Source organism: Pezoporus flaviventris, unplaced genomic scaffold (genome assembly GCF_033815535.1).
Source record: "Pezoporus flaviventris isolate CSIRO_AGI_PZ_B2104156 unplaced genomic scaffold, CSIRO_AGI_Pfla_v1 ptg000154l, whole genome shotgun sequence".
Taxonomy (NCBI): Eukaryota; Metazoa; Chordata; class Aves; order Psittaciformes; family Psittacidae; genus Pezoporus; species Pezoporus flaviventris.
The window spans coordinates 2,207,746-2,233,070 of NW_026892702.1; the positions used below are offsets into that span (position 1 = coordinate 2,207,746).

The 25,325-nt window shown below is 56.5% G+C and overlaps 1 protein-coding gene across 1 annotated transcript in view; it reads left to right on the forward strand.

The window, feature by feature from the left end:
- The first annotated feature begins 1,541 nt into the window (after positions 1-1,541).
- The window catches only part of ARRDC1 (arrestin domain containing 1), a 36,815-nt gene continuing 13,031 nt past the window's right edge, over positions 1,542-25,325 (forward strand). The window contains exons 1-2 of the mRNA XM_061479581.1: positions 1,542-1,768; positions 18,083-18,193. Coding sequence (XP_061335565.1) covers positions 1,651-1,768; positions 18,083-18,193 — 229 coding nt within the window. The 5' untranslated portion in view covers positions 1,542-1,650. The remainder of the gene's footprint in view (positions 1,769-18,082; positions 18,194-25,325) is intronic.

A 25,325-nucleotide genomic window follows, 5' to 3' on the forward strand; every position in this document is an offset into this window, starting at 1 on the left:
AACCCCTTTGTATCAGGAGAGAGGAGCCTGGTGAAGGGTTTTATTCACCCTGAGCTGTTGCACGTGCGGTGTCCCTCTGGGGTAGCTCCAGCAGTGCATGAAGCCCTGAGTCTTTGGCCACTTTCCATGGGGAAAGGGTGCTTAGTAATATCATAGAATCCCAGCCTGGTTTGGGTTGGAAGGGACCCAAAAGCTCACCCAGCTCCAACCCCTGCCACGGGCAGGGACACCTTCCACTAGAGCAGCTTGCTCCAAGCCCCTGTGTCCAACCTGGCCTTGAACACTGCCAGGGATGGGGCAGCCACAGCTTCTCTGGGCACCCTGTGCCAGCGCCTCAGCACTCTCCCAGGGAAGAGCTTCTGCCTTACATCCAACCTCAGCTTCCCCTGTTCCAGTTTGAACCCATCACCCCTTGTCCTATCACTACAGTCCCTGATGAAGAGCCCCTCTCCAGTTTGTTGGGTCACAGCTAAACAGGGACTGATGGAAGCTGCTTCAGGCTGGCGTTACAACACCAGAGACTGGAGAAAATCAGTGCATGTAGCCTGGCAAAACAAAAGTGAAGGGCAGCGCAAGGCGAGACGTGCGTGGGGTACAAGGAGATGAGCTGCTGGAGACCATGGAACGAGGTTTGTATTGCCTGTGACTACACACAGGCTGGAAACGAGGTAGCTTGCAGCACCAGAGGAGGCAGTGCCCAGCAGGAGCCCTGTGCTCTAGGCACCCCAACTCCTCTGGTGCTCTGTGAAGGGTTCGGTATCGCAGCACCCACCCTAAGGCAGCATGGGGGGGTCCTGCCTCCCGCATGCCCGCGCTGGTGTCGCTGCAGGGCCACGGCAGGACGGATGTCTGTGTGTGTCGGGCCGGGTCCGAGCTGGGTGTGCTCTGCAGACAAACAGCCCTTCCTTCCACACGTGCTCCTGCTGCCTGTGCACGCAGCGGGCTCGCAGCGGTGCCTTCCCCGGCGCTGCCTTCCTGCGGGTTTTGCAGGTGGGGTTTATTCCATGATGTAGAGCGGGGCGGGGGAGCCCGCTGCTCACCCCCGGCTGGCTCAGACACCTTCACCCCACTCATCCATGGGGAGCGTGGGGCCGTCGCTCACCCCTCAGCCCCAGGACGCGGCGGGTCGCCTGTATTTGCTTCTCACCGGGCACTTAAAGCGATTGGGGTTATAAAAATAGGAGGGAGAGAGGTGACAGCTGGGCCAGGGAATTACAGGGGGCAGATCGGATTAGAGGGAGCAGGGATCACCAGGAGAAAATATGGCCCGATGCTGGGACAGCCAGCGCCTCCCCTCACACCCCAGACCCGCAACCGGCGCCTTCCCTCACACCCCAGACCCACAGCCGGCCCCACAACCGGCGCCTTCCCTCACACACCACACACACTACCGCCCCCTTCCCTCACAGCTCGACCCCACAGCCGCCTCCTTCCCTCGCAGCCCGCCCCTCACAAACCGCCCCGTCCCTGCGGGCCCGCCCCGGCTCGGCCGCGCTGTGGGGCTGGGGCGGGAAGGGGCGGTGCGGGGCGGGAAGGGGGCGGCCCGGCGGGGCAGGGACATCGCGGGTCGGCGCGGCGGAGGGCGCAGGTACCGCTGCCGGCGGAGCGCGCAGGGCCGGGCCGGGCCGGTCGGCGGGGGCCGGCGGGGCCATGGGGAAGGTGCAGCTCTTCGAGATCCGCCTGGGCGACAGCCGCGTCGTGTACGGCCCCGGCGAGCCGCTGGCGGGCACCGTCACCGTGCGGCTCTCGGGCTCGCTGCAGTACCGAGGTGAGCCCGCGGCCTGCCCGCCGCTCCCCGCATGGGGTGTCCCCGGGGCCTGCCCTCACCCGTGGGGCTGGTGGCGGGGCCGGGGGGGGGGCGCGGAGGAGCCGGTTCTCCGGCGCTGGGGAGCGGGCGCTGCGGGCAAGGGAGCGGCGGCAGCAGCAACCTGCTGAATTATTTCCTCCTCCGCTTCCTCGTACTTTCTGCTCCCATCCCATAAGCAAGCAGCCCCACACCCCCTAAAACCCCAGCAAACCCTGGCGGTGCACGCTCGTTTCACAGCACCCGGCGGTGCCCCGGTTAGTGGCACCGGGAGGCTGCCGGAGGAGCCGCGCTCCGTGTCCAGCCTCCCCCGGCGCCCCGCGGCCTCCCTGGGCTGCGGCATCGCGGTGCCAGCGGTCCCTCAACAGCGGGCCCCTGCGCTGGAGTGTGTGATCTGTATGGCAGGGCCATGGGGAGAGCTAGAGGATGATACCCCAGCGGGGAGGGTGCCCTGTGCCATGCCCCCGCAGGAAGGATGCCCGCCCGTTTGCAACCACAGTCCGAGGCGAGCATCCGTTCTATTCCATCTGGAATGAACTTGGGCGTTTTGAGTTGTGGAAGCACCGGTTTGGAGGCGTCCAGGCTGTGCCTGTGGTCCTGTGCGTGTTGGGGAGAGGGTGCCCGCGGTGGGGCAGGCAGCAGCAGCAGCAGCCCCCACTGTGCTCATGGTGCAGGAGGTATCGGGGTTGCTCCAGGTGAGCCCCGGGCCCCCATGGGGACTGCTGCGGTCCCTCGGGGCAGAGGGACAGGGATGGGCTGGGGGATGATGAGCAGCTGGTTCAGACCTTCCAAACCAGGAACTTTGCTCCCCCCAGCCCGGAGAAGTCATTTGCATTACAAGTTAGTTGTTGTGCTCAGTGCTGTGGAAATGCAGGCTGATTTGCTGTTTTCCCTGAGGTTGTCTTGGCTCTGCCTTTGTAACAAATTATTATGGGGAAGAAAGACCAAAGAATGCGAAATGCAAAGTCTCTCTTGAACAGAGACGTCAGCCTGGATGGTGGTGCCTATGCTTGTCTATGTCTTGCTTTTGTGAGCACCATTCCCAGTTGTCTGCGAGAGCTTTTTGGAAGCTTCCCGAGGAAAACAGTATCCTGGACAAGTGCAGACTTGCAGCCTGTTCAACTCCTGTTGGAGCGAAACAGTTGCATGTTTTGGAGGGTACTCCCAAACATGCTTCTTCCAGCAAAGATGTTAACAAAGCGTGGCTGACTTCCATCCTCAGCCCATCCCGTTCACTTCCACGCCTGTTCCTGAAGACGCCTCTTGGGCAAGATGAGTGTTTGGTTTCCGAGGGCTCGGTTATGCTTCCACCTTGCTGTTGCCTCTACGACTCCCATGTTGGAGAGGAACTGCACGTTCTCCTTCACACCAGATCTCCTTTGCTTCCTGGTGTGCTGCAGCTGGTTGTGGTGGGGCAGGAGGAATGTGTCTCTTTGTTCCAGACCTTCTTTCTGCTTCCTCATTGCTTTGACCCTGTGAAACGTTGGGGCCCAGTGTAAGGATTGGTCCTGAAGCCAGGAGGGGGTTTGCTGTTGGTGTTTGATCTTGGTAAGAGGCAGGAGCAGCTGAGCAAGGCTCTAGGAGTGCTGGCAGAAGCATCCAGCTGGAATGCGAGGTGGGCCGTGTGTAGCTCTTCCTTTTGCTTCTGTGCAGAGGTGACCTGAGCTGCTGTTTTGGGCTGAGATCCCTGTACATTGGTTCACCAGCTGGGGTGGAAACTTCCTGTAACTGATAAGTGAATCTACCCAAATAAGTCACGTTGGGCTGGGACACCAGCATCTGCAGAGCTCTTTGCTCTTTGCTACCTCTCCTCCCTGCTGCTCTGTATCTTAGTCTCTGGTGTTTAATCCCTCCACACTGGGGCTGGGGATCTCCCAGATGGGCACTCTCTTCCTTCTGGCTGAAGGAAATGCCTCACCCTCAGAGGAGGAGGAGTCTCATGTAGCTGCTGAAACATCCTTCTTGGTGTGACAGCAGGCAGCTACCTGCTGGCAAGAGGTCTTAAAGGGGCTGCTCAGCCCTGTTGAGAGCTCCATGGGCTCAGAAGCAAAGGAATCAGACAACCCTGACATGCTGTGGCTTTCTGGTGGAGTGTGGGGAGAGGTGGGTGGCATCCCCTTATCTGGTATGTACACCTACACCTTCTGTGATCAGCTCACTTCTCAGACTAGGAAACGGCTCCCAGGAGGAGACACCAAGTCCTCCCCCATTGCACGTCTGGTCCCCAGCACTGAGGCTTGGTGCTTTCCATTGCCTGAGCTGGACCAGCCCGTGTGGTGGCTTCTCTCAGCATTGTGGCTTTCTGAGATCACAAATGCAAACAAGTCTGTAGACGAGCGCTTCACACGGTCACTCCTTTGATGGCTCTTGAAAATTGCACCTTCTGAAAGGCAGACACTACAAACAAAGCTCTGTTCTGCCTGGCTAAACACGCTGGAAATCTTGGGTCATAGGAAGACCTCACTGGAGACGCACCTTTCGGGATCGCAAGCGCTCCCACCTACGCCGGCTTCCGTGCCAGCCCTGCTGACTAGCAGGAAAGGCTGCTCAGGAGCACACCTTCTGCAGCTGACCTTGGAGCAGCGTCACAAGTGGCCTGTGGTGGCCCAGCAGACCTTCTGGGGAGGCACACTTGGCTGTGCCAGGGTGCAGGTCCTTCCCGGAGAACTTGTGAGCCTCAGGGGAGGGCGCTAATGGGAAGGCAGAATTCCTCATGTTGTGTGTGCCTGGCTCGCTGGGTAAATCGTCAAACACGGGTGCACAAAGAATAATTAATCCAAACAGGAAGCTGGCACTGGGACAGCTGGAGATGGAGGTAATTTGGGGGGAGGAGGGAGAGAAGTGTGCTCGGAGCAGGGCTGGCAGCCCTGGCCGCTGGCGGGAGTGTGCTGGAACAAAGGCTTGAGCTGCTTGGGGATGCTGGAGCACTTTCCTCCCAGCTCTGTGGCTTCCAGGGCCAGTGCAGATTATTCCAGCCCTGCTGCCAGGCTCTCGTGTCCGGAAGTGCAGTGGTAAAGCACCAGCCCTCTCCTGTGTCGCTGGTAAAAGAAACGGCAAGTGCCTTCCGGAGCAGGTTTCAGCACTTTGCTGTTCTCTGGTATTTAGCTGTTCGAGTTTATGCCACGATGACTTTGAAAATCACTCCCTTGACCTACAAAGCTCCCGACACAAGTACTGATGTCTGTTTGTGCTCTAGAAGTACCTGGGTACCACATTCCCTCTGCAGAGCAGAGTGCCGCTGAATCCTGATTGCCTTCTTTCATCTTCAGTGTAGTAAACATCCTCACTTCTCACGAGAACTGAGAAAGCTGGTGGTGACAAGGGGGTTGAAAAGCAGGTGACTCAAATCCTGAGGCATGAGCCCAAAGTAAAAGATGACCTCTGTTTCCCTAGAAGGGCAGCAGGGAGAAGTTTGGGGTTGGTTCACATGCACGGTGGGTCTGATGTGCGAGTAACCTGTGCCCTTCCTGAGGGGAAGAGGTGACACAAAAGGACTTTGTTGGTCGCGATCCTCTCTGCCACTTGATACAGAGGAAAACGTTGTTCCAGCGGAAGGGCTGTGGCTTGGGCTGCTTGGGAAAGTGATGGTGAAAGGATGGATTCAATCTCTGTTAGCAGGCTGAAGCTTGCTCTATCCCAGGTCGGAAGTTTGCCTTCTGTAAAGGTGGGTTTGACATTGCTGTGCTCATCTGGACATCACTGGGGCAGGAGGGACCCCACAGCTGGTCTCTGCTCTGGGTGCTGCGTGGCAAGGGAGCGGTGCCTGCAGTGCAGAGCTGATCAGGGCCCAAAGGGTTCAGAAGGCAGGAGCAGATCCAAAGCTGTCCCTATCCTTGGGAACGCTGGCAGTGCCTGGTGGGGTCCTCCAGCCGTCTGGCATTCCCTGGCAGCGGTGGGTGCTGGGATGAGGCTGGTGCTGATGCACAGGAATGCTCATGTATTCTGCAGCATCTCCCTGGGAGGCTGGATGGCTCCTGCTGCAGGGGAAGTGGATTAACTTTCTTTTCTCATTGTCTGGAGCGAGACAGCAGGGAGCTGTGTGGCCAAGTCTGTCTGAGGCTGGGGAACAAAAGAGGGATTTCTGCTCTCCTGGCTGGCTTGCTGCTAGAGCTCCAAGTCCTCTGGAGTCAATAACTAATCACGAGATTGTTGTGTCTCCTGTCTTTGCAGTGTGTGCCTCTCTCTGCCGCTCCCCCACTTGTACACCACTTGTGCTCATCCAGAAACCTCGTTTGCTGCTTTCTGTGGCCAGGAGACATGCTGCGGCCTCACATCTCTTGTTAACACAATGGGAGAACAAGTGGAGCAGAGTTCTGTCTGTCTGATTTGCTTCCAAGTGTGACAAATGGGGTGTGAGTGCTTATCCCTTCCCCGGAGCAGCGCAGAGCTGTCGGAGACGTAGGTTGTCTTTCAGGGCTGGAGTCAGGTAGGCAGCAGGGAGGCTCCTTGGCTGCAAGGATGAAGTCTGTGTGTTCCCATCCCTCCCCTCTGGAGGCAAGTCCCCATCCCTAGCATGGCCCCACAGGCAGGGCTGGGTGAGCTGGAGCAGCCAAGGAAGGTGATGGTTGGGGCAGCCCCTCTGCCAAGGGAGGTGCGGGTGCATGGATGGGCATGTTCTGCTCTGGTGTGTCAGGGAATGCCTATTGCTGAAAGTCATTCTTGGGAAAGAGGAGGAAGTACATCTTAAAGGACATGTAGCTGTCACTTGACTTGGTGAAGTCTAGGCCAGGAAGAGTACAATGGACATGGAGACTGTCCTCTGCTGTCTGGAGAAGAGAATGCTCAGGCTCTTCCAAGAGAAGGAGGTCGGTGGGTGAGTTGAGTTGTGCTGCAAGGCTGCTATGGGCAGCCTCTCTCGGAAGGTGCTCTGCCTGGCATTGGGGCAGGTCTTTCCTCGTCCTGCTCAGGGCAGCTGCTCCTGGGTCAGCCTGGCAAGCGCACCAGGGGCTGGGGTTTAGTTTGGTGCCTCTTTTCTTGAGGGCTGATTGCCCAGATAACCACTGTACAGCCTTTAGGCTACTGTTGTGACCTCTGAAGTCTGGCAATAGGGATTGCTGTGGAAGTTAATTACCTCTTTGTGCTGCTCTTAAAACCTGTCACTCTTCAAATCTCTTGTGTAGAAGAGCAGACTGCTTAGGAGAGGAGAAAATGAGAAAGGACCAGAGTGCTGCCAGTCAGCAGGATTTTTCCCTTATGCACAGTTGTTCCTGTGTGTGCTCTGAGTCCCTGGGTCATGTCCAGGATCTGATACAGGAGGTGAAATGGCTTCAGACCACAGAGATGGGCAGGCTTCTGTCTCCTCGTGATGGCTTTTGAACAGCAACTCTACAAGCCCAAATGCCTCCTGATGGCCAGTTAAAATGAGCTGATGGGGTGCCAGTGTCAAGTGAAGAGCATATGGGGTGTCCTGAGGTGAGAGTGGATGCTGCTTTTGACCCCCTTGGCAAAATGAGGGTGTCAGGCTGAGTGCCAGCCTAGGATTGTTTGGAGACCTAGTTTGAAAACACCCTGACCTCTGAGCACCTTATTGATTAAAAACCAGATCTTACCAGATATCTGCAGCAAAAAGGCTGTTTCCAAGAAGCATGAATCATTTCTGGAACACTAATGCTTGGAACTTCCAATCCTTTGTTCTTGCTGAGGAGCTGTGCTCTCGGTCGTTCCGGCTCCAGCAGCTCTGGCCAGAGGTAACAGCTTGCTGTCCATCCCTCCTGAGCTGAATCCCAAATGCTTCCTGCAGTAAGACTTGAATAAAATTGGCTCGGAAGGCAACATTCCAGGAAGGAAAGCTCAGTGTGTGGGTATCGGGTGGTGCTGCTTTGATGGGGAGTGTCGACATGGGACTGAATGTCAGGTCCAGGGGTTTAGGTCTTGGTCCCAAATGCTTCATTTTCTATCTGCTCCGACCTCTGCAGGTGTCCAGCCTGACCATGAAGAACGTCTGGTAGTACTCCTAGCATAGCAGGGATTCACCTGTCTGCTGCTCTGGTAATAACAAGAACATAAGTTGTCTTTCCAAACTGATGATCTTGCTATAAATAGAGAATCCAGCTGCTTGTATTGAATGGCATCAGAGAAAATCATAGGAGCAGCTCTAATGCAGAATGAAGTGGATTCTAGCTGCTTTCTTTGAGGATGCTGGGGCAGAGGGGTTTCTTGACAACTGACGTGTGTGAAAGCAACGCTCGAGAGCTCGATGTGGCGTGTGACGTGTTCAGTGGAGAGCAAGGGAGGGGATGTGGCTGGGTTCTCCCATTGTGCTGTGCCACACTGCACCTCCTGCCCCCCCGCTGGAGAAGCTGGTATGCAGACTAGAAAAGAGTCACTAAATGCAGGGTGGTTTTACTGCTTGTAAATAAGGCTCCTAAGGAAAAGACATTTGAAACCTCACCTGCTAGGAGGGGCGAGCTGGCTCTGGGCTCGTGTTGGGGGCTGCAGCAGCATTAAATCATTTGGAGGTGTCTCAGCAAATTCTAGCTGCTGACTTGCGAGTTCAGCGCCGGGAGTAGAGCAGCAGGGTGATGGGCCTCAGTGCAGCTATGCACAGTTGCTTGTCCCCTGTGCTCTTGTGTCCTCCCCTCATATGCAGGCTCTGACCCCTCACATCAGGACTGTTGTTTCCAGAGCACTCAGCCTGCTGCTTTAGTCCTTGGTGCCTTGGAGGCAGAGGCTTGCTCAGGGTGCCTGGTTATGGCAGTACTGTGTGTGCCCCAGACGCATGTGGTGGGGGGTGTCCAGCCTGTAACAGGCCTTTTCCTGGTCAGTTGGGTGCTGAGCTGACTTGGGGAGTGCTCAAGGCCAGGTTGGACACAGGGGCTTGGAGCAAGCTGCTCTAGTGGAAGGTGTCCCTGCCTGTGGCAGGAGTTGGAACTGGATGAGCTTTAAGGTCCCTTCCAACCCAGCCCGTTCTATGAGTGCCTTGTGATTCCTCTCTGAGGACAAGCAGTGGGTGCTGGGGGGCTCATGCCCAGGAGGGGCTGGAGGAGCATCACCCCCTTTCCTGAGCATCTGCAGGGCTGGCTGTTGCTGAGGAGACCAGGAGCGCTGTGTTGTGGGTGGCAGTGAGGATCTGCCAACGTGAGCATCGGCCAACAGGACTTGTCCACACCTTAACTCCCAGACAAGTGTATCCGAGAGTCCCAGGAGGAAAGGAGCCTGACTCAGTCCCGCAGCAGTGTCTGGCCCACAGGAGCCCGGGTATTACAGTAAGCCTGTTAAGCATGAATTTCCAGAACTCTTTGAAGCCTTTATTTCGAGAGAGCCTGAAAAGGGAGTAGGCTCTGGTGAATCAACCTCTTTGTGGTTAAGCAGAGAAACCTGATCAGTCGCTGTTTATCTGCCTGCACTAGGGGTGATGCTCCTGCAGAGGGGCTGTCGGGGGCGGGGGGCCGAGCCCGCTGAACCTGCTCCGGTGTGTGGGAGCGGAGCTGGTGGAGGTGGCAAGCAGCGCAGAGGTGTGTTCCCAGCACAGCAGGGAGCTCAGCCTGCCCCTCCATCACGGCTTGTTGTGCCAGCGAGCTGGGAGGAGGCTCTGCACTTGCTGGCAAAGAACAATCCAGTTTGTTAATAGGTTTAAAGGGGCAGTTTGTTGCAGCGTGGACTGGTCTTGCAGCACCCAGTGACCTGCAGCGCTGTGTGGTCGGCTGCGGTGGGGTTTCTTGCCCGGTTCTTTTTTAACCACCCAAGTGTACTGGAATATCTCCACTGCTGTGGCCTGAAGTACTGCTAAGTGCAGGGTGGAAACCTAGTTTGGTATGGGCAAGCTATAAAAAACGAGGTTCCCCTGCTGTCTGAGTGCTGCTGAAGGGTGGCTGTGGTCCCTGGCTGGCTGCGGTGCCGAGTCCTGCCAGGTCCTGGTGTCTGTCAGCATTCCTGTGTGCCGGGGCGAGTGGCTGGCTCTGCTCCGCTTGCCTGGCTGCTTTATGGGCATCTGGACTTGCATTCCCCTCCCACAGGGCTCTTCTAGGAACCAAACACTGCAGATGAAGATGTTGAGTGCTTATGTATGCAGCCTTGTTCTGTTTTGAAGAGAATAACTTGCTTAAATTCGGGTTGTCCAAGGCTGACAAGTGAGTTTAAGTTGCCCAGGTTCCCTAAGAAGGGTGGCAGGAAATTAGAATCTGTCTTGTTAAGAGGTTGTGAGTATAACTCTCCTGGACCTCACTGAGATCCTAAATACGAGATGTTTCTGTACCAAGCTGGCAGCATCTGCTGCTTTGCACTTGAGAGCACTGGGAGCTGAGAGCTTCTGGGGCCAGTGTGGGACTCTTGCTGCAAGCTCTGATGGGAGCTCGGTCCCATCTGTACTGGGGAGTAACTGGCAGAGGCGGATCTCACACTCACTAGGAATATCTCTGTGCCAGCCACCCACCTCAGCTGCACTGCCAGCACTCAGCCTCCTCTCCTGATATCCATCCCTCTGGGTGTCACAGGAGAAAACATAGAATCCCAGACTGGTTTTTGCTGGAAGGGACCTTAAAGCTCCTCCAGCTCCAACCCCTGCCACAGGCAGGGACACCTTCCACTAGAGCAGCTTGCTCCAAGCCCCTGTGTCCAACCTGGCCTTGAACACTGCCAGGGATGGGGCAGCCACAGCTTCTCTGGGCACCCTGTGCCAGCGCCTCAGCACCCTCCCAGGGAAGAGCTTCTGCCTAAGAGCTCATCTCAGTCTCCCCTCGGGCAGGTTAAAGCCATTCCCCTTGGCCTGTCCCTACAGGCCCTTGTCCTAAGCCCTCTCCAGGTTTCCTGCAGCCCCTTTAGGCACTGGAGCTGCTCTAAGGTCTCCCCTTGAGCCTTCTCCAGGCTGAACCAGCCCAAGATCCATCTGGAGCTAAAAAAAACCACAAACCCAGCCAAACTCACCTTTTTTTTTTTTTATAAAAGGCAGTTCTGGAGAAAGGGGGTGATGCTGGGGCAGCCCTTTTGGAGCATGTTTGGTGAGCAGAGAGGGGGTTGTGGCATCAGCAGCATGGTGGGGACTGGGTTGATGAAGGGCTGGATGGGTGCAGCCCATCGCGATGCCCTGCATGTGGATGCTGCCTCTTTCCCTGCCTGTTGCTAAGGAGCTGCGGTTGCCTTTGGCAGCAGGAGTGGCAGATCCAAGGCTTTGTGGCATGTGGCTGCCCCCTCCCACGGCCCCTGTGGCCTTGTTCACTGGTGGGTTTTGCCCCTGCAGCCTGACACCTGCAGAGCCGGGCTTGTTAAAGACGCTCAGCCCGGGATTTCATCCCACATGTTTGAGGTGACCCCTGCCTCCGAGGGCAGCCACTGTTCTATCAGCACACTGCGATGAGACACCGGGCTGCTATAAATAAACCTGCCAGCTCTACAGGGGAGAGAAGCTTTCGGTTTAAACAGGACGTTGCTCTGAAGAGGAGCCCAAGAGCCTGCTTGCTTCCCCTGGGATGTGTGTTGACCCCTGCTTTTGGGGAGAAAATGGAAAATGTAGGTTAACTTGTTAGGCTCAGCTCGATGGAAGAAAGTGGTTGCAGAGGGGCAGGACCAACCTGCCTGGGGATGGACTCGGAGACAATTTGCTGCTCTGCTTTTGTTCAGACTTCAGCATCTGCTAGAACATCCTCCCTGTGTCGATCCTGCCTACATGGACGTGCCCTCCCCATGCTGGTGTGGGCTCTGGCTAAAATAACTCATGTGCAGCCAAAAAATAATGGCTGTGGGTCACTGTCCCTGTGGCAGAGCTGGCACTGCCTTGTTGCTACAGGCTGTGTCCAGCCTTCCCCCAGTGTGGGGCTGTGTTGGGTGGGTCTGGGCTTCCTGTAGGTTGTGTGGGGCTGGGTCCCCCTGCCTTAGCCTGGCAGCAGCAAATACAGCCCTGTCCTGTAGCCGGGGAGAACAGGCCCTGGTGGTGCTTAGGATGGGTGTTGCTGGGCTTGGGCTTGCTTTGCTGGAAGGTCAGGGCTAGGAAGGGACTGTCTCTTCCATGGTGTGAGTGATTCTTCTTGCAAGGTGCAGGGGGCCAGTGCAAACCTCGGGAAGGAATGGCTGAGCATCTCTTGCTCCTGGACACTAAATGGTGCTAAAGCTTGTGCACTGCAGAGGGGTGGTCCTGAGCCCCAGCTGGGCTTGTGCATGGCAGCAGCATTGCCCATGGGCAGCAGCACAGGGGCACAGACCGGTCAAACCGTAGCAGTGTTTCAGTGGTGGTTCACTGGAGTCTCTGAGCAGAGCTGTATTGGGGTCACTTTGTGTGATGGACTGGGGGAGGTGGGATGCCCCCCCCGGGTCACAGGGAGCAGCAGGCAAGTCCTGGTGTGCTGGAGGCTGCTGCTGGGCTGGGAGATGTGCTCAGTGTGTGTCAGGTCCAGGCAAGTCACCTCCGGGGGGCCTGGCTGCAGGCTTGGGTTTGACTTGAGCTGGAAAGCGTGAACTACTCCTCTCGACAACTCCTCTCCTTCCACACTAGAGGCCGGGAGCCCTCCCTGCCCCTGTGCTGGGCTCTTGGGAAGGAAGAGGATAAAATCCTCCCCAGACAATCCTTAACCTTGCACTGAACCCTCCGCTGCCTCCAGCAGCCGGTGTAAGCTCTGCTCTTGCCTCACTGGCTCATGACTCTTTGTGTCTCAGGAGCTGACAGGATGGCCCCAGAAGGATGGGGCCAGCTGAGTGAATTAGGAGCTGTTGGTTTAATTGGTAGTGTCACAGTGTTAGTATTTAGTATTATGAAGTAGTGTCACAGTACTCGTGCGTGAGGGCTGGGCGCTGAGGGAGTAGCAGATCTCGGGAGCTTCCAGCCTTCCTGCTTAGCAGATGTGAGCCCTTTGTGTCTGAGGTGGTGCTGGGGTGTTTCTGTGTAAAGGCCGTCAGTACAAAGGCCTCATCCTGCCCCCTCTGTGGGGTTTTGGCTTCCTCAGCATCCACTGCTCATGGAGCTTTTCTAGGAATCCCCCAGTCTCCTCAACTGGTTGACAGTAACTCCCTCTGTCTATGGGCTTTCCCTTTTCCCCACACCATCTGGTCCTGCTTTGTTGGCTCTGTGTGTGACCCCAAACACATCATCACATCGAGGGCAGGGACTTCCCGGGCCCGGAGCTCTGAGGGTGTACCAAAAGGTGCCATCTCTGAAGCCAGGTTTCACTGCAGGGTGGAGCTGCGGTGCTGTGTGCTGAGCTGGCCCTGCTGCTGTGCCAGCCATCGCTCTGTGAAGGGCACTGGGCACCCTTCTCCTGGGGCTGTTTCTGGCCCCTGAGACATGCAGGGCTGGGGCAGGGAAATGCATCCCGTTCCTAGCTCACGAGGTGCTGAGTCCCTGCAGCTCCGTGCATGCACACAGCAGCTTGAGGCAATCTAATTACATTGTGGTGATCCTGCCTGCCCCGGCTCTGATGGGCAGGGAGGAGGAAGGGGGCTCTGGTTTCTATGGGAGTAAGTCTCCGATGCACAGTCACTTGTCTCCCCAGCACTTTCTCCCTCTGCTCCCTCATCTGCTCCAGGTGAGCATGTTTTCCAAAGCACCTCTCATGTCTGCAGGTACCTCTGAGCCCATTGGGAATACACATCCCGGTCCTGCAGGAGGTCATGGCACAGGAAAAGGGTGGCTTTGTGCCATCCCACTCATCCCATGCTCATGGGGCTGGAGCCTCTGTCCAACAGACACGGCTGAGGCCACATCCGAGTGGGCTTCAGCTTGTGAAACCCAGGACTGGCTGCAGGTGCTGGTCCAGAGCTCAGCACCAGCTCTTTGGCTCACCTTGCAGTGGAAGGGCAATCATAGGATGGTTTGGGTTGGAAAGGACCTTAAGGTCATCCAGTTCCAACCCCCTGCCATGGGCAGGGACACCTCACACTCGAATGACAGGTTGGTCTGTTTGTCCTGTGTAAACTGCTGCTCAGTGCAACAACCACCACCCTTGACTTCTGCTGCTCCCCTCCCCACCCCAGAGCCCCCACACCGAGGCTGGTGGTGCCTCCTTCCCTCTTCCGCTGCCTGCTGCAGTGGGTGTGTGACGTGGATGGGACTTGAAGCTGGACAGGGCTGGTCCTGCTGCCCCATTCACTGTGCTGGTGACACTCTGCTTGCTCAGCACATGGCTGGGTTTTGGAAGCAGGGATGTGCACGTCCAGCAGCTGCAATACCAGCTCTCCCGAGGAGGGCATCTCACTGGGTCACCAGCAGCAGTAACTTGAGGTCTAAGACTGCTCTCAAATCACCTTGGAAGGCGGCAGACATGCCCAGCTCCTGGCATCTCTATTTTTACTTCCTGCAGAGATGGATAGGTCTCAACTGTCTCCTTTTATTTCCAGCCTATGGCACATAGTATGTTGCTAAGGATGTATCTGGCTGGATGTGAAGCTGCCCACTTCCCAAATCCCTGCGGGACTGCAGGGTGCAAGGCTTCATAATTCATTTCTTCTCTGCTTGCTGCTCTTTGCCTCCTCCCTCCACTTCCCTTCTCTATTTATTCAGAGCAGCCTGGGTGCACAGGGAGCAGGAGCATGGTAACCTGGGCACTGGTAGCACTGGATTCCAGAGGCATTTATGGGTTCCTTTTAACTGGAACCGGCCTGTTCTGTTGTGGAAACGTCTCGTTTGCTTTGTCTGCAGCTTGGCACAGAGGTTTCCTTGGGAAGGTTCAGGCTGTGCATTCTGCTTCCTGACAGTGATGCTGAGCAGCTTTGCCCCTCAGGTGGCTCCAGTTGCAGCTCCAGTGGTGCTGGTTTCCCAGAGCTGTCCCACTGTCCCTTTTTAGCTTGCAGCTGCCCCAGCTCCACCTGCCTAAGCTGTGGCCATCAGCTGCCCCCATCCCTCCTCCTGCCTGTGAGCAGGAGCCCATACGGATTGCCAGGAAAGTCCCCAGTATCTTCCTCTGCCTGTGGGATGCTTGTGGATTTCATGGTGAGGCTGCTCCAAAACCTGGTTAGAGATATAGAATCCCAGCCTGGTTTGTATTGGAAGGGACCTTAAAGCTCCTCCAGCTCCAACCCCTGCCATGGGCAGGGACACCTTCCACTAGAGCAGCTTGCTCCAAGCCCCTGTGTCCAACCTGGCCTTGAACACTGCCAGGGATGGGGCAGCCACAGCTTCTCTGGGCACCCTGTGCCAGCGCCTCAGCACCCTCACAGGGAAGAGCTTCTGCCTAAGAGCTCATCTCAGTCTCCCCTCTGGCAGGTTAAAGCCATTCCCCTTGGCCTGTCCCTCCAGGCCCTTGTCCCAAGCCCCTCTCCAGGTTTCCTGCAGCCCCTTTAGGCACTGGAGCTGCTCTCAGGTCTCCCCTTCAGGAGCCTTCTCCAGGCTGCCCCAGCCCAGCTCTCTCAGCCTGGCTCCAGAGCAGAGCTGCTGATCTGACCTGTGGAACCTGGCACCTCTCAAGATAACCTGGAGGAACAAGAGCCCTGTAGCTGCCAGGCTTTCCTGCTTGCTTGCTCTGTGGTTGTGGCAATGAAATGTGGGGGCTTTCGGGCTGCCCTGGATCTGCTGTCCCCCTGCTTTGCCCACCCTGGGGAGAGCTGGGGATCTGCTGCCTCCTCCAGGAGCCTGTGGGATGAGCTGTGGGGTGATCCCTGTATCCAGCCACAGCGCCTGTCTCAGCCATGGAGCAATGCAGACGTTGTCCACCCCATTTCTCCCCCAGTGAGGTGCAAGAAGCTCATGCTTCTGAAATAGGTTGGAGAAGATGCTCCATAGCAAATCCTCTGCCACCTGAACTGCTCCGAGGCTTGCCCTATACCTAGTGACTCGGTGTGCCTGGTAACGCTACACTGGCAGCTCTGGAGAGCATAAAGGGGAGGGTTTCTCCATTAGTGTGAAACTGCCTTCAAGCTTTTCAGCCTGAGATGTTGCTGTCTGGCTCTTTGCTTGTCCCCTTGCATCTGGGCTGGCAGGCCCAGGGTCTGTGATGGCCAGGAATGCCACTGGAGAGGGCAGCAGGACTGGGACCCCCAAGAGCCCCAGACCTCTCCTTCCTCCAGGACCTGTCCCTCTTCCATAGGCAGAAGCTGGCTGCGACCACACCAGTTTGGGATGCTGGTTGTTGAGAAGCTCTGGAGCTGACAACTCCTGTGCCTGTGATGGGCAACTCCTTACAACACGCAGTGAGACCTTGAGACACAGTTAAGTGCAGCCCTGATGCTGGTTACAGGGCTTCCATCATCACAGCAGGGGCCACCAGGCAAAGGCTGGCTCTGCACGTCCTACTGCAAACCCACTGCCTTTGCTCACTGAGTCTGTCTGCTGCGGGAAGGGAGATGGTCTCTAACATGTATGTGCCTGAACATTCCTCCCACCTGCCTCCCAGGAGCAGGAATGCCTCAGCACCGCAATGCAGCAAGCTCACATTCAAGACCATCATCCCTGTATCTGGGCGTTGCAGCAGATGGTGGTGATCTATAAACTCCTGTGGTGAAGGGAGCCTGAGGGGGAGCCTGTTGCTCCTGAAGGATGTGAATGTTCTGTGGATGTTCTCCAGTTCTTGGTTGGGTTTTTCTTGCTCTCATCTCCCGTGTGAAAATGTGGGAGTGGAGCAGTTGAGTCTGGGCTTGATTTGACTTAAGCCATCCAAGTTCTGGGCTAACCTGAAGTGGGACAGGCTTGTTGTGAATCCAGAGATGTGGCAGTGTGTCTGAGGCGGAAACACGTGAGCTGGTACCAATGTGTGGGTACCATTCCCTGCTCCTTCGGATGCAGAAGGCCCTGCATGGTTTTGGCTCTGCCATCTGGCAAAAGAGAGGGTTGGATGTCCCAGACCTGCAGAGGGGTTTGGGGTGATGGTTTTCTTCCAGAGGGGACTGGTGTCTGCTCAGACCACATGCTGTGATGTGGGCAGCTCCAGTTGGAGGCCACGCTCCCCTGGAAGCGCCTTGGACATGGCAGTGCACATCCCAGACACACACAGGTGAGCTGCTGAGTCAGCATTGCTGCTCTGTTGCTGTGTGTTAATGAGAGTTGGCATCTGGAGCTGTTTATCTGTTGCCCTTGAGTATAAAACAGTGCTTTGACTGCAACAGGCTCTGGTGTTCAGGGTCGTGATCAGGCTGGGAAGGTACAGTAGGAGATCTGATGGGGGGAGGCTGTTCTTCATTGTGGGATGAGAGACTTCAAGCCCTGAGGAGCCCGTTTCACCTGAATGCACGCAGCAAAGCACCAGTAGGGCACTGGGGTAAGAACAACCCATTCCCCCTGCAGAGAAGCCTGGGTTTGGGTTTCTTTCCGCCCTGTCCTCAGTCAGGGTGCGGAACAAGGTCATACCAGCCAGGCAGGAGCTCTAGAGAGCTTTTGGGGTGGTTGTGTGCAGCATCACACAGCCCTTGGTGTCTGGGGAGGCGCACGGCTGAGGAGGCGTGGGGAAGGGGAGAGCTCTGAAGCCAACATGGATTGGCCTCCTGCCTCCCAGGGAGATGCTTCCTGTGAGACACGGTTTGGATAGAGGGGAGCAGATGGGTGAAACGGGAGAAGAGTCTGTCTGGTAGCTCCTGCCAGGAGAAGCAGTCGCACAGCAAATCCAGTGAGGGAGTTCTGTGGGATCCATTGAAGCTGCTGCAGAAGCCAGTGACAATGAGGACAGGAGATGTTCAGCTGGGAGAAAGCTGAAGGCCCGGTTTGTGCTGTGACCGGTCTGTCTGCATCCCCCCTGCATGGGGGCAGGCTGCAGATTATCTGCTGTGAAACAAGGCCAGGCCATCACATTTGTCTCTGTGGTCCAGTGTTAACATCAGAGCTTGATTTCAGCCTGCTGTGAGCTGGCCAAGGCTAACTGAAAAGGTACTGTGGGTACCTCTTCTGAATGCCATTCTGCAGGGTGGGCTCTGGGGTGGCTTTCCCAAGGCAAGGCACAAGCATAGCTCAGTTTTACCCTCCTTGCTTTGGGACCATCAGATGGCATCTCTGGTGCTCCCAGACCTTGCTGTGTGGCTTTGCTGTGAGTCCTGAGTCTCTAACTGGAGGAAGAAGCCACAAAGTCTTTGCTGTGAGCCTGAGTGCTGAGGCTGACGTGCATGTTGCTTCATCTGGGAGCGAACTAAGAGGGTTATCTCTTGGAGAGCTGGAATCAGTGCTGCTGAGGGTTTCACAGTGCAAGGAGGCCAGGACTTAAGGTGATAACGTCTGGGAATAGCACTGGAGTAGCAGGGAGCATGCAATAGTGTTGAGAGTAAAGGGAAAACATGCTTCTGAAATGGAATGAAAACATGACCCGATTCCTTTGCTCTGTGTTTGCACCTTGTGTGTGTTTCATGAGGCCTTGCTCCTGCACAAGTACCTGAAGCAAGTCTGAACTTGAGGTTTTGCTTTCTCCCAGAGCTTATGGGCGTGCTTTCTCTCCACAGCCATCAAGGTGAGCTGCGTTGGATCCTGTGGGGTATCTAACAAGATCAATGACACAGCATGGACCGTGGAGGAGCAGTACTTTAACAGCACGCTGTCGCTGGCAGACAAAGGTAAGGTCCACAGCGATGTGGTGATCTGTGATTCTGAGATGCTCAACAGGAATGAGTTGCCAAGATTTCAGCGTCTTCTCGATGTGCAGTACCCCTTCACAGGCTGCCTAGGACTGTGCACAGAGGATGGGAGCCAGTATTAGAGATGAGAATAGCTTAGAAGGAGCTGTGCAGAGAAGCATCCTGAGTAGCTGCAGAACTTGGCAGCCACCCCGCTAACACTGCTCCCATGCTCTGGCCCTGCTCTGCCTGAAACTGAGCTGCCAGCAGTCACTTCTCCACTGTTTCAAGGCCTTTTGGGCTCACTCTGCTCTGCTTTCTATGTGTGTTGGCTGTGGTGGTCACAAAACACTGATCAGAGCTGGTCAGCAGAGCCCGCTTGCAGGCCAGGAGCAGTTTGCACTGAAAGGGCTGCGGAGCTGTTGCTTGTCCTCCAAGAGACATGGCAGGAACAGCCTAGGACAAGTTACCCTCATGAGGTGAGATGCCCAGAGATAGCAGTGGGATTGTGTTATCCTGTGGGGTAAATCGACACCAGCAGGCTCTGGGGACTCTGGCCTGGAATGAATGCTGTCTTTCTGCTGGTAAATAGGTCAGCTCACCACAAATAATTCATGCTGTGCTCTGGCTCCTGTTGAAATCAAGACGGGCCAGTGTTCACCTGCCAAAGGCAGTGGCTGTAGCAGTAACTGAGCCATGGCAAAAGCCAAGGGTGGCAGGAGCTCAGCCCTGCACTGCTGGTTTATCTCGTAACAGGAAATGGGTAAACCTGAAGTGGCAGTTCCTGCTGGCTCAGCAGTTTTCCAAGTAGAGCTTTAGCATTGAGGGGAGACTGACCTCATCCTCACAGCAAGTGGCAGGAGCACTGCTTGCTCCCAGGGCTGGGGAAGGGAGACAGCCCTGTGCCTGGCTCATAGCCCAGGGGCTGCAGCTGGACGTGAACTGCCAGGGAGGGCAATGAGAAACCTTCCTGCCTGGGTCTGGTTGTGGTGCTGATCACAGGCAGAGAGCCCAGCTGTGAATGTCAGGGTAGCAAAGTCCCAGAGGATATAAGGTGCTGCAGGCCACCGAGCTGAGGTGGGAGCTGCAGGCTGCGAATGATTGTGGTGTTCTGGAGAGGTTTAAACCTGAACTGCACTGAAAACCCCACCTGCCAGCTTTTGTTTCTAGGATTTAAAGATCCAAGGGAGAGCTGTGATGCTGTGGTTGGTTCTGTGCTGGTAAAGCTGAGCAGTGGCAAAAGCCAAGCAGGAGGTAGGAGTGGGAAGGGTGGATGTGCTGTTCGTTGGCTGGGCAGCCCTGGGAGAGTTTGATAGTCAGGTCTTGCGAAGCGGCCCTTGGGAGCTATCCCCTTGACAACTAGGGCCAGTGTGGAAGGATGCAAGGGAAATACATTAATGGCTACACCCTTTCATGGCTCTGAATTCCACAGACAGCCTAAAGCTGGTATTCCCAGCTGGTTTTCCAGTTCATGGGCAGCCCTAGTCTTTTAGCTGTTAATTTCTGGCCCGAGGCTCTGTGTATCACCCGGTGCAGTGCTGCTATCTGTGAACTGCCACTGTTACAGACTGCCAGCCTGAGACTTGAACGGGTGCCCAGGGCAGGGCTGAGCTCTGTGCTGGAGCTGCTCCTGGAGCTGCCCAGCTCGGTGCCAGGGGTGTGATGGGACAGACCGGGCTGGCTGAGGGCTTCCAGAGCTGTCACAGCTCCAGGCCAGTGAGGAGAGAAACGGCAGTGGAGGACTTGTAAGGACATGTAAGGGATGAGGGGAATGGCTTTAACCTGCCAGAGGGGAGACTGAGATGAGCTCTTAGGCAGAAGCTCTTCCCTGTGAGGGTGCTGAGGCGCTGGCACAGGGTGCCCAGAGAAGCTGTGGCTGCCCCATCCCTGGCAGTGTTCAAGGGCAGGTTGGACACAGGGGCTTGGAGCAAGCTGCTCTAGTGGAAGGGGTCCCTGGCCGTGGCAGGGGTTGGAGCTGGAGGAGCTTTAAGGTCCAACGCAAATCATTGTTATTCTGTTGTGACTTATGAGAGATGTAATGAATTGAAGGGAAAACGTGTCCTTTAGGACTGTAGAGTCCTGTGCTTGAAAGCTGAGGTGTGTTGTACTGTGGTTACTGTCTGGTGTTGCAAACCTACAATGTAATTATGGAGAAAAGCCTGGTCCCAGCTACCAGCAATCAATCCGGGGCATTGTACCAGGTACCTGGTCACTGACCTGTGTGTGCTCTTCTGCTAAGGGGACACAGCCACTGGGACCAGCCAGCCTCTGGCTCCCATTGCAGGGATGCAGCTACGGACAGGGTGGGCATGTCTGTGCATGGGACTGTAACCAAGGGCAGGAGTTGTCCTGGACTTGTAGTGCTTGTCCCATGTCTGTCTTCAGGCAGGATGGCTGGTCCCAGCGATGACACAGCAGAGCGAGTAGTGGGATGTACATGGTAGGGGACAGCATGGATCTGCCTTTGGACCCGTGTCCTCCAGCAGAGATGGGTTTGAAGCTGTCTCTTGCAGTTACACTGGGCTGTGGGGAGTGGAAACAAGAGCCTTGGGGCTGGCACTGCCCCAGCCTGTAGCATGGGGAGCAAGATAACTGCTGTCACAGCCTGGCTTGACACTGGTGCGTGTCTGGGCTGGTGGGGCTGCAAGAAGCCAGGCTGCTTCTCCATGTCCGTGCCTCCACACGTGCCTGGCTCTGCCTGCCTGCCTGCTCCAAGGGGGCTGCTGGCAGCGTGGTGCCTGGCTCGGCACAGCAGCAGCAGGGCAGGGGTTTGCTATGGGGCTCGTGCAATGGCCTGGTGCAGTCAGGGCCTCAGCACTGACTCAGCCACAGCATTTTTAGGCTCCCCTGGAATAGCTCTCAGCTGCTCTGGCCTTTCCTGACCAGTGTGAAGCAGCTCCAGACGGGTAGACCCTCCCTTGGTGCCTGCTCTGCTCAAAGTTGTCCCATTCCCTGTGATTCCAGGCAGGAGCATTCCACAGGGACGAGCTGCTCCGGTGTCTGCCAGAGAAGCTGTTTGAGGGGAGCTGCCTCTGGGGACCTGCACCCTGTGCTCGTGGATGCTCCCTGGGTGCCCCCCTGTAGGTCTGACACCTGGCAGGCAGGGGAAACTGAGGCAGGAAACACTCGTGGCTCTTGGGGCTCAGGGTGTTGAGCTCCCTGATGGGTGATGGCAGGAGCCCAGGTGAGTTAATGGAGTCAGAAGCATTTTGAGCATAGAACATGGGGCCAGCCCATGACTCTTTCCCTGGCCAGCGTTTGACAGCCACCAGTGAAAAGCAGCATCACAAGAAGAGATTACAATGAACAAGTGCTGTGGTGGTATATGGGACAGTGCTGTCACCCCCTGGGGTGAATATGTGCCCATTCCTCAGGTGAGGGCTGGCTGTGCCAACCCTTCCCCCTCACACCTTGAGGGGCAGAAGGCAGGGCAGGACCATGGGAGGCCCCATGTGTCAGGTGGAGGAGCGCTGTGAAAGCATCCATCAAGGGATACAATCACAGATCAGTGTGTGTTGGAAGGGGCCTTAAAGCTCCTCCAGCTCCAACCCCTGCCACAGGCAGGGACACCTTCCACTAGAGCAGCTTGCTCCAAGCCCCTGTGTCCAACCTGGCCTTGAACACTGCCAGGGATGGGGCAGCCACAGCTTCTCTGGGCACCCTGTGCCAGCGCCTCAGCACCCTCACAGAGCTGCCCAGTGTCACCTCCCAGCAGCACAAATGGAAAATGGAGGAAGGGGAGAGCTCAGAGGACTCTGCAGTTCCTGGTTCCCCCTTACAGCAATGCTATTACCTCTGTTTCTGAACTTGTGCATCAAGGGGAAGCAGCAGCTGCTGGGGGGGAGCTGGCAGCAGGGCCGTGCCCTGGGGTGCAGGGTGATGCCAGGCTCCCTGTGGCACCATCCCCAGCCCTCTTGCAGAGGCCTCATCCAGCCTGATAGCATCACCTTATGTTAGAGGAGGTCCCTGGTCTCCCCAAGGCCATGCAGCCAATGCACCTCTGGCTTGCCCTGGCACGTGGCTCATGAACCTGGAGGAGTGCAGGAGGCAGGCTCAGCCTGGAAAACAGCCCACCTCACTGCTTCCCTGCCCACATCCTGAGCAGGAACCGAAAATCAGTGATCTGTGCTTTTGAGGACACGAGAGGGGAAGGGGAGAGGGGGTTTGCAGAGCTAGGGAGGCTTGGATTGCTCTTTAAGCAGCTAGGGATGACTGTGTACTTCACCCACATGCCTCTGCACTGAAATAAGTGAGGGGGCACCTCGTCCTCTATCGCATCAGCTGTTGCTGTATTACACACTGGGTTGGGGTATTTTAGGGGTGTACACTGTATGAGAAAGGAGGCAGGCCCTGAAATAACCCAGATACAGCCTGCTTTGCAACATAAGGCACTTATTTAAGGCACTGGCCTCATCCTTAATTTCCCTTCTCATCCCCCACCTCGAAGCAGCATCTGTGGTGAGGGGGACTCAGCCTTGCTCTGAGCATCTGCAGGTTGGTGATGGGTGCTTTCGCTGCAGGGAACCCCGCTCGTGTCCCTGCTTGTCCCTGGTGCTTGTCCCCGCTCGAGCACAGCGGTGTCTGTGCTCCGGGAAAGCCTCTGGCTGGGGCTGAGCAGGCGCTGGAGGCAGCAGGGAGGTCACACAGCCCTCGGGGGAGGCTGAGGCGTGATTTGCTTTTCCCACTTGACAGCCGGGGAGCTGGAACAGAGCAAAACTCCTGGAGCAAAGCAAGGCCAAGTGCAAGGCGCTGCTCCTGGGTCGGGGCAATCCCCAGCACAAACACGGGCTGGGGGAGACTGGGTGGAGCAGCCCTGAGGAGAAGGACTTGGGGGTGGAGGGTGATGGAAAGCTCAGTGTGAGGCAGCAGAGGGTACTTGGAGCTGCTGGAGCGAGGCCAGAGGAGGCCATGGAGATGCTGTGAGGGCTGGAGCAGCTCTGCTCTGGAGCCAGGCTGAGAGAGCTGGGCTGGGTCAGCCTGGAGAAGAGAAGGCTCCTGAAGGGGAGACCTGAGAGCAGCTCCAGTGCCTAAAGGGGCTGCAGGAAAGCTGGAGAGGGGCTTGGGACAAGGGATGTAGGGACAGGCCAAGGGGAATGGCTTTAACCTGCCAGATGGGAGACTGAGATGAGCTCTTAGGCAGAAGCTCTTCCCTGTGAGGGTGCTGAGGCGCTGGCACAGGGTGCCCAGAGAAGCTGTGGCTGCCCCATCCCTGGCAGTGTTCAAGGGCAGGTTGGACACAGGGGCTTGGAGCAAGCTGCTCTAGTGGAAGGTGTCCCTGCCCGTGGCAGGGGTTGGAGCTGAGTGAGCTTTAAGGTCCCTTCCAACACAAACCATGCTCTGAGTCTCTGTTCCTGATGCTGGTTTCTCTTGGGTTCCCCTCTTACAAAGAAATGCAGTAGGGGCTGGGGAACCGTGCACGTGTGGGGGGTGTTGGTTTCTGTAGGTGTCAGCAGTGCACTACAGTGCACCGGTTGCACTGAGTACAGAATAGCACCACTTGTGCCCACAGTGCTGCTCTCTGACAGAGCTGCCTCTTTTGATGCGATATAATGGAGTAATTCAGCTCTGTGGGGCCTCTCTCCTGCTCCTCTCCCCTCCCTTACTGCAGCTACAGCCTTATTCAGGCAGAGGAGCAAGTCCTTTGTGTGCTGGTACCCACACGGGCTGCTCTCCTTGTACACCCTGTATCCCTGCACACACAGCTCCTGCCCTGTGGATGGGTTGTGCATGCAAAGGTTTTCATTCCCTTTAAACCCTGCTTGCACCTGAGCTGAGCTGTGCAGGGAGCTGGCTGCAATTCCCAGCTGACCTGACCTCTGGCAGCTTGTTCCTCAGTGGGAATTCCTGGCTGCTCCACTCACACATTTCTTGCACAAAGAGCTAAAGAGGGGCAGATGTGCATCACCTCCTCCCTGGGGTGGTTCTGTGCCGGCCTGGCACAACACCTTCACAGCCAAGAGCTGGCACAGGGTCAGGATCCTGGCTTGCAGCTGAACTGCGAAAGCTCAGTGACCACAGAGCAGGCACTGGGAGACTGTGCTCTGTTCTGTGCTCAGGGATCGGTGGAGGTGACAGCAGGGATGCTCCTGCCCAGCCCATGGTGAGGGCTGGAGGGTGCCCATGGACACTGCTGCGCTGTTAAGGATGCGCTGGTGCCAGCTCCTGGCCACAGCAGCAGTAACTGCAGGTTGAGCCCAGGAAAACCATGTGGAAGGAGCTGCAATTGCCTTGGGTCGCAGCAGCTTCCTCAGCACTTCCCAGTTTCTTGCCTGAATAGATCAGTGTTAATCCTTGGAGGATTTTTGCAGCGTTGCTGTACTGCCACATCCTGCTAATTCCCTAAAAATGGCCCTGGAAACCGCTGGCACAGGGATTTCTGAGCAGCAGAGCCCCAGGCTCAGCGCTGGGCTTTCTGGGGTGTTTTCCTCCTTTCACTGCACCTCCTGTGTTACAAAGGTTTGTGTCTGCTGCATTAACCACATTGGAGCACTGAAGGTTGTACCTACTGCGTGTTGGTATGAATGCAAATCCTGTGTGAGCGAGTAGTAGGGCCAAGAGGATCCTGGGGTGCATGGGGAGCAGTGTGGCAGCAGATGAAGGGAGGTGATTCCTTCTCCTCTGCTGACCCTGGTGAGGCTGCATCTGGAGAACTGCATCCAGTGCTGGGCTTCTCCAGACAAGGAACTGCTGGAGGAGGTCCAGTGGAAGCCACAAGGATGCTCAGGGGTCTGAAGCATCTCTCTGATGAGGAGAGATTGTGGGAGCTGGGCCTGGTTAGTCTGGAGAAGAGCAGCCTGAGAGGGGATCCCATCCATGCAGATCAGTATCTCAAAGATGGGTGCCAGCAGGATGGTGCCAGACTCTTTCCAGTGGTGCCCAGTGACAGTACGAGGAGCAATGGCCATAAACTAACAAGTGTCACCTCAACATGAGCAAGAACTTGTTTCCTTTGAGGGTGGCAGAGCCCTGGCACAGGCTGCCCAGGGGGTTGTGGAGTCTCCCTCTCTGGAGCCATCCCAAACCCACCATGGACACGTTCCCATGTGCCCTGCTCTGGGTGGCCCTGCCCTGGCAGGGGGTTGCACTGGATCATCTCCAGAGGTCCCTTCCATCACAGGTGATGCTGGGATTC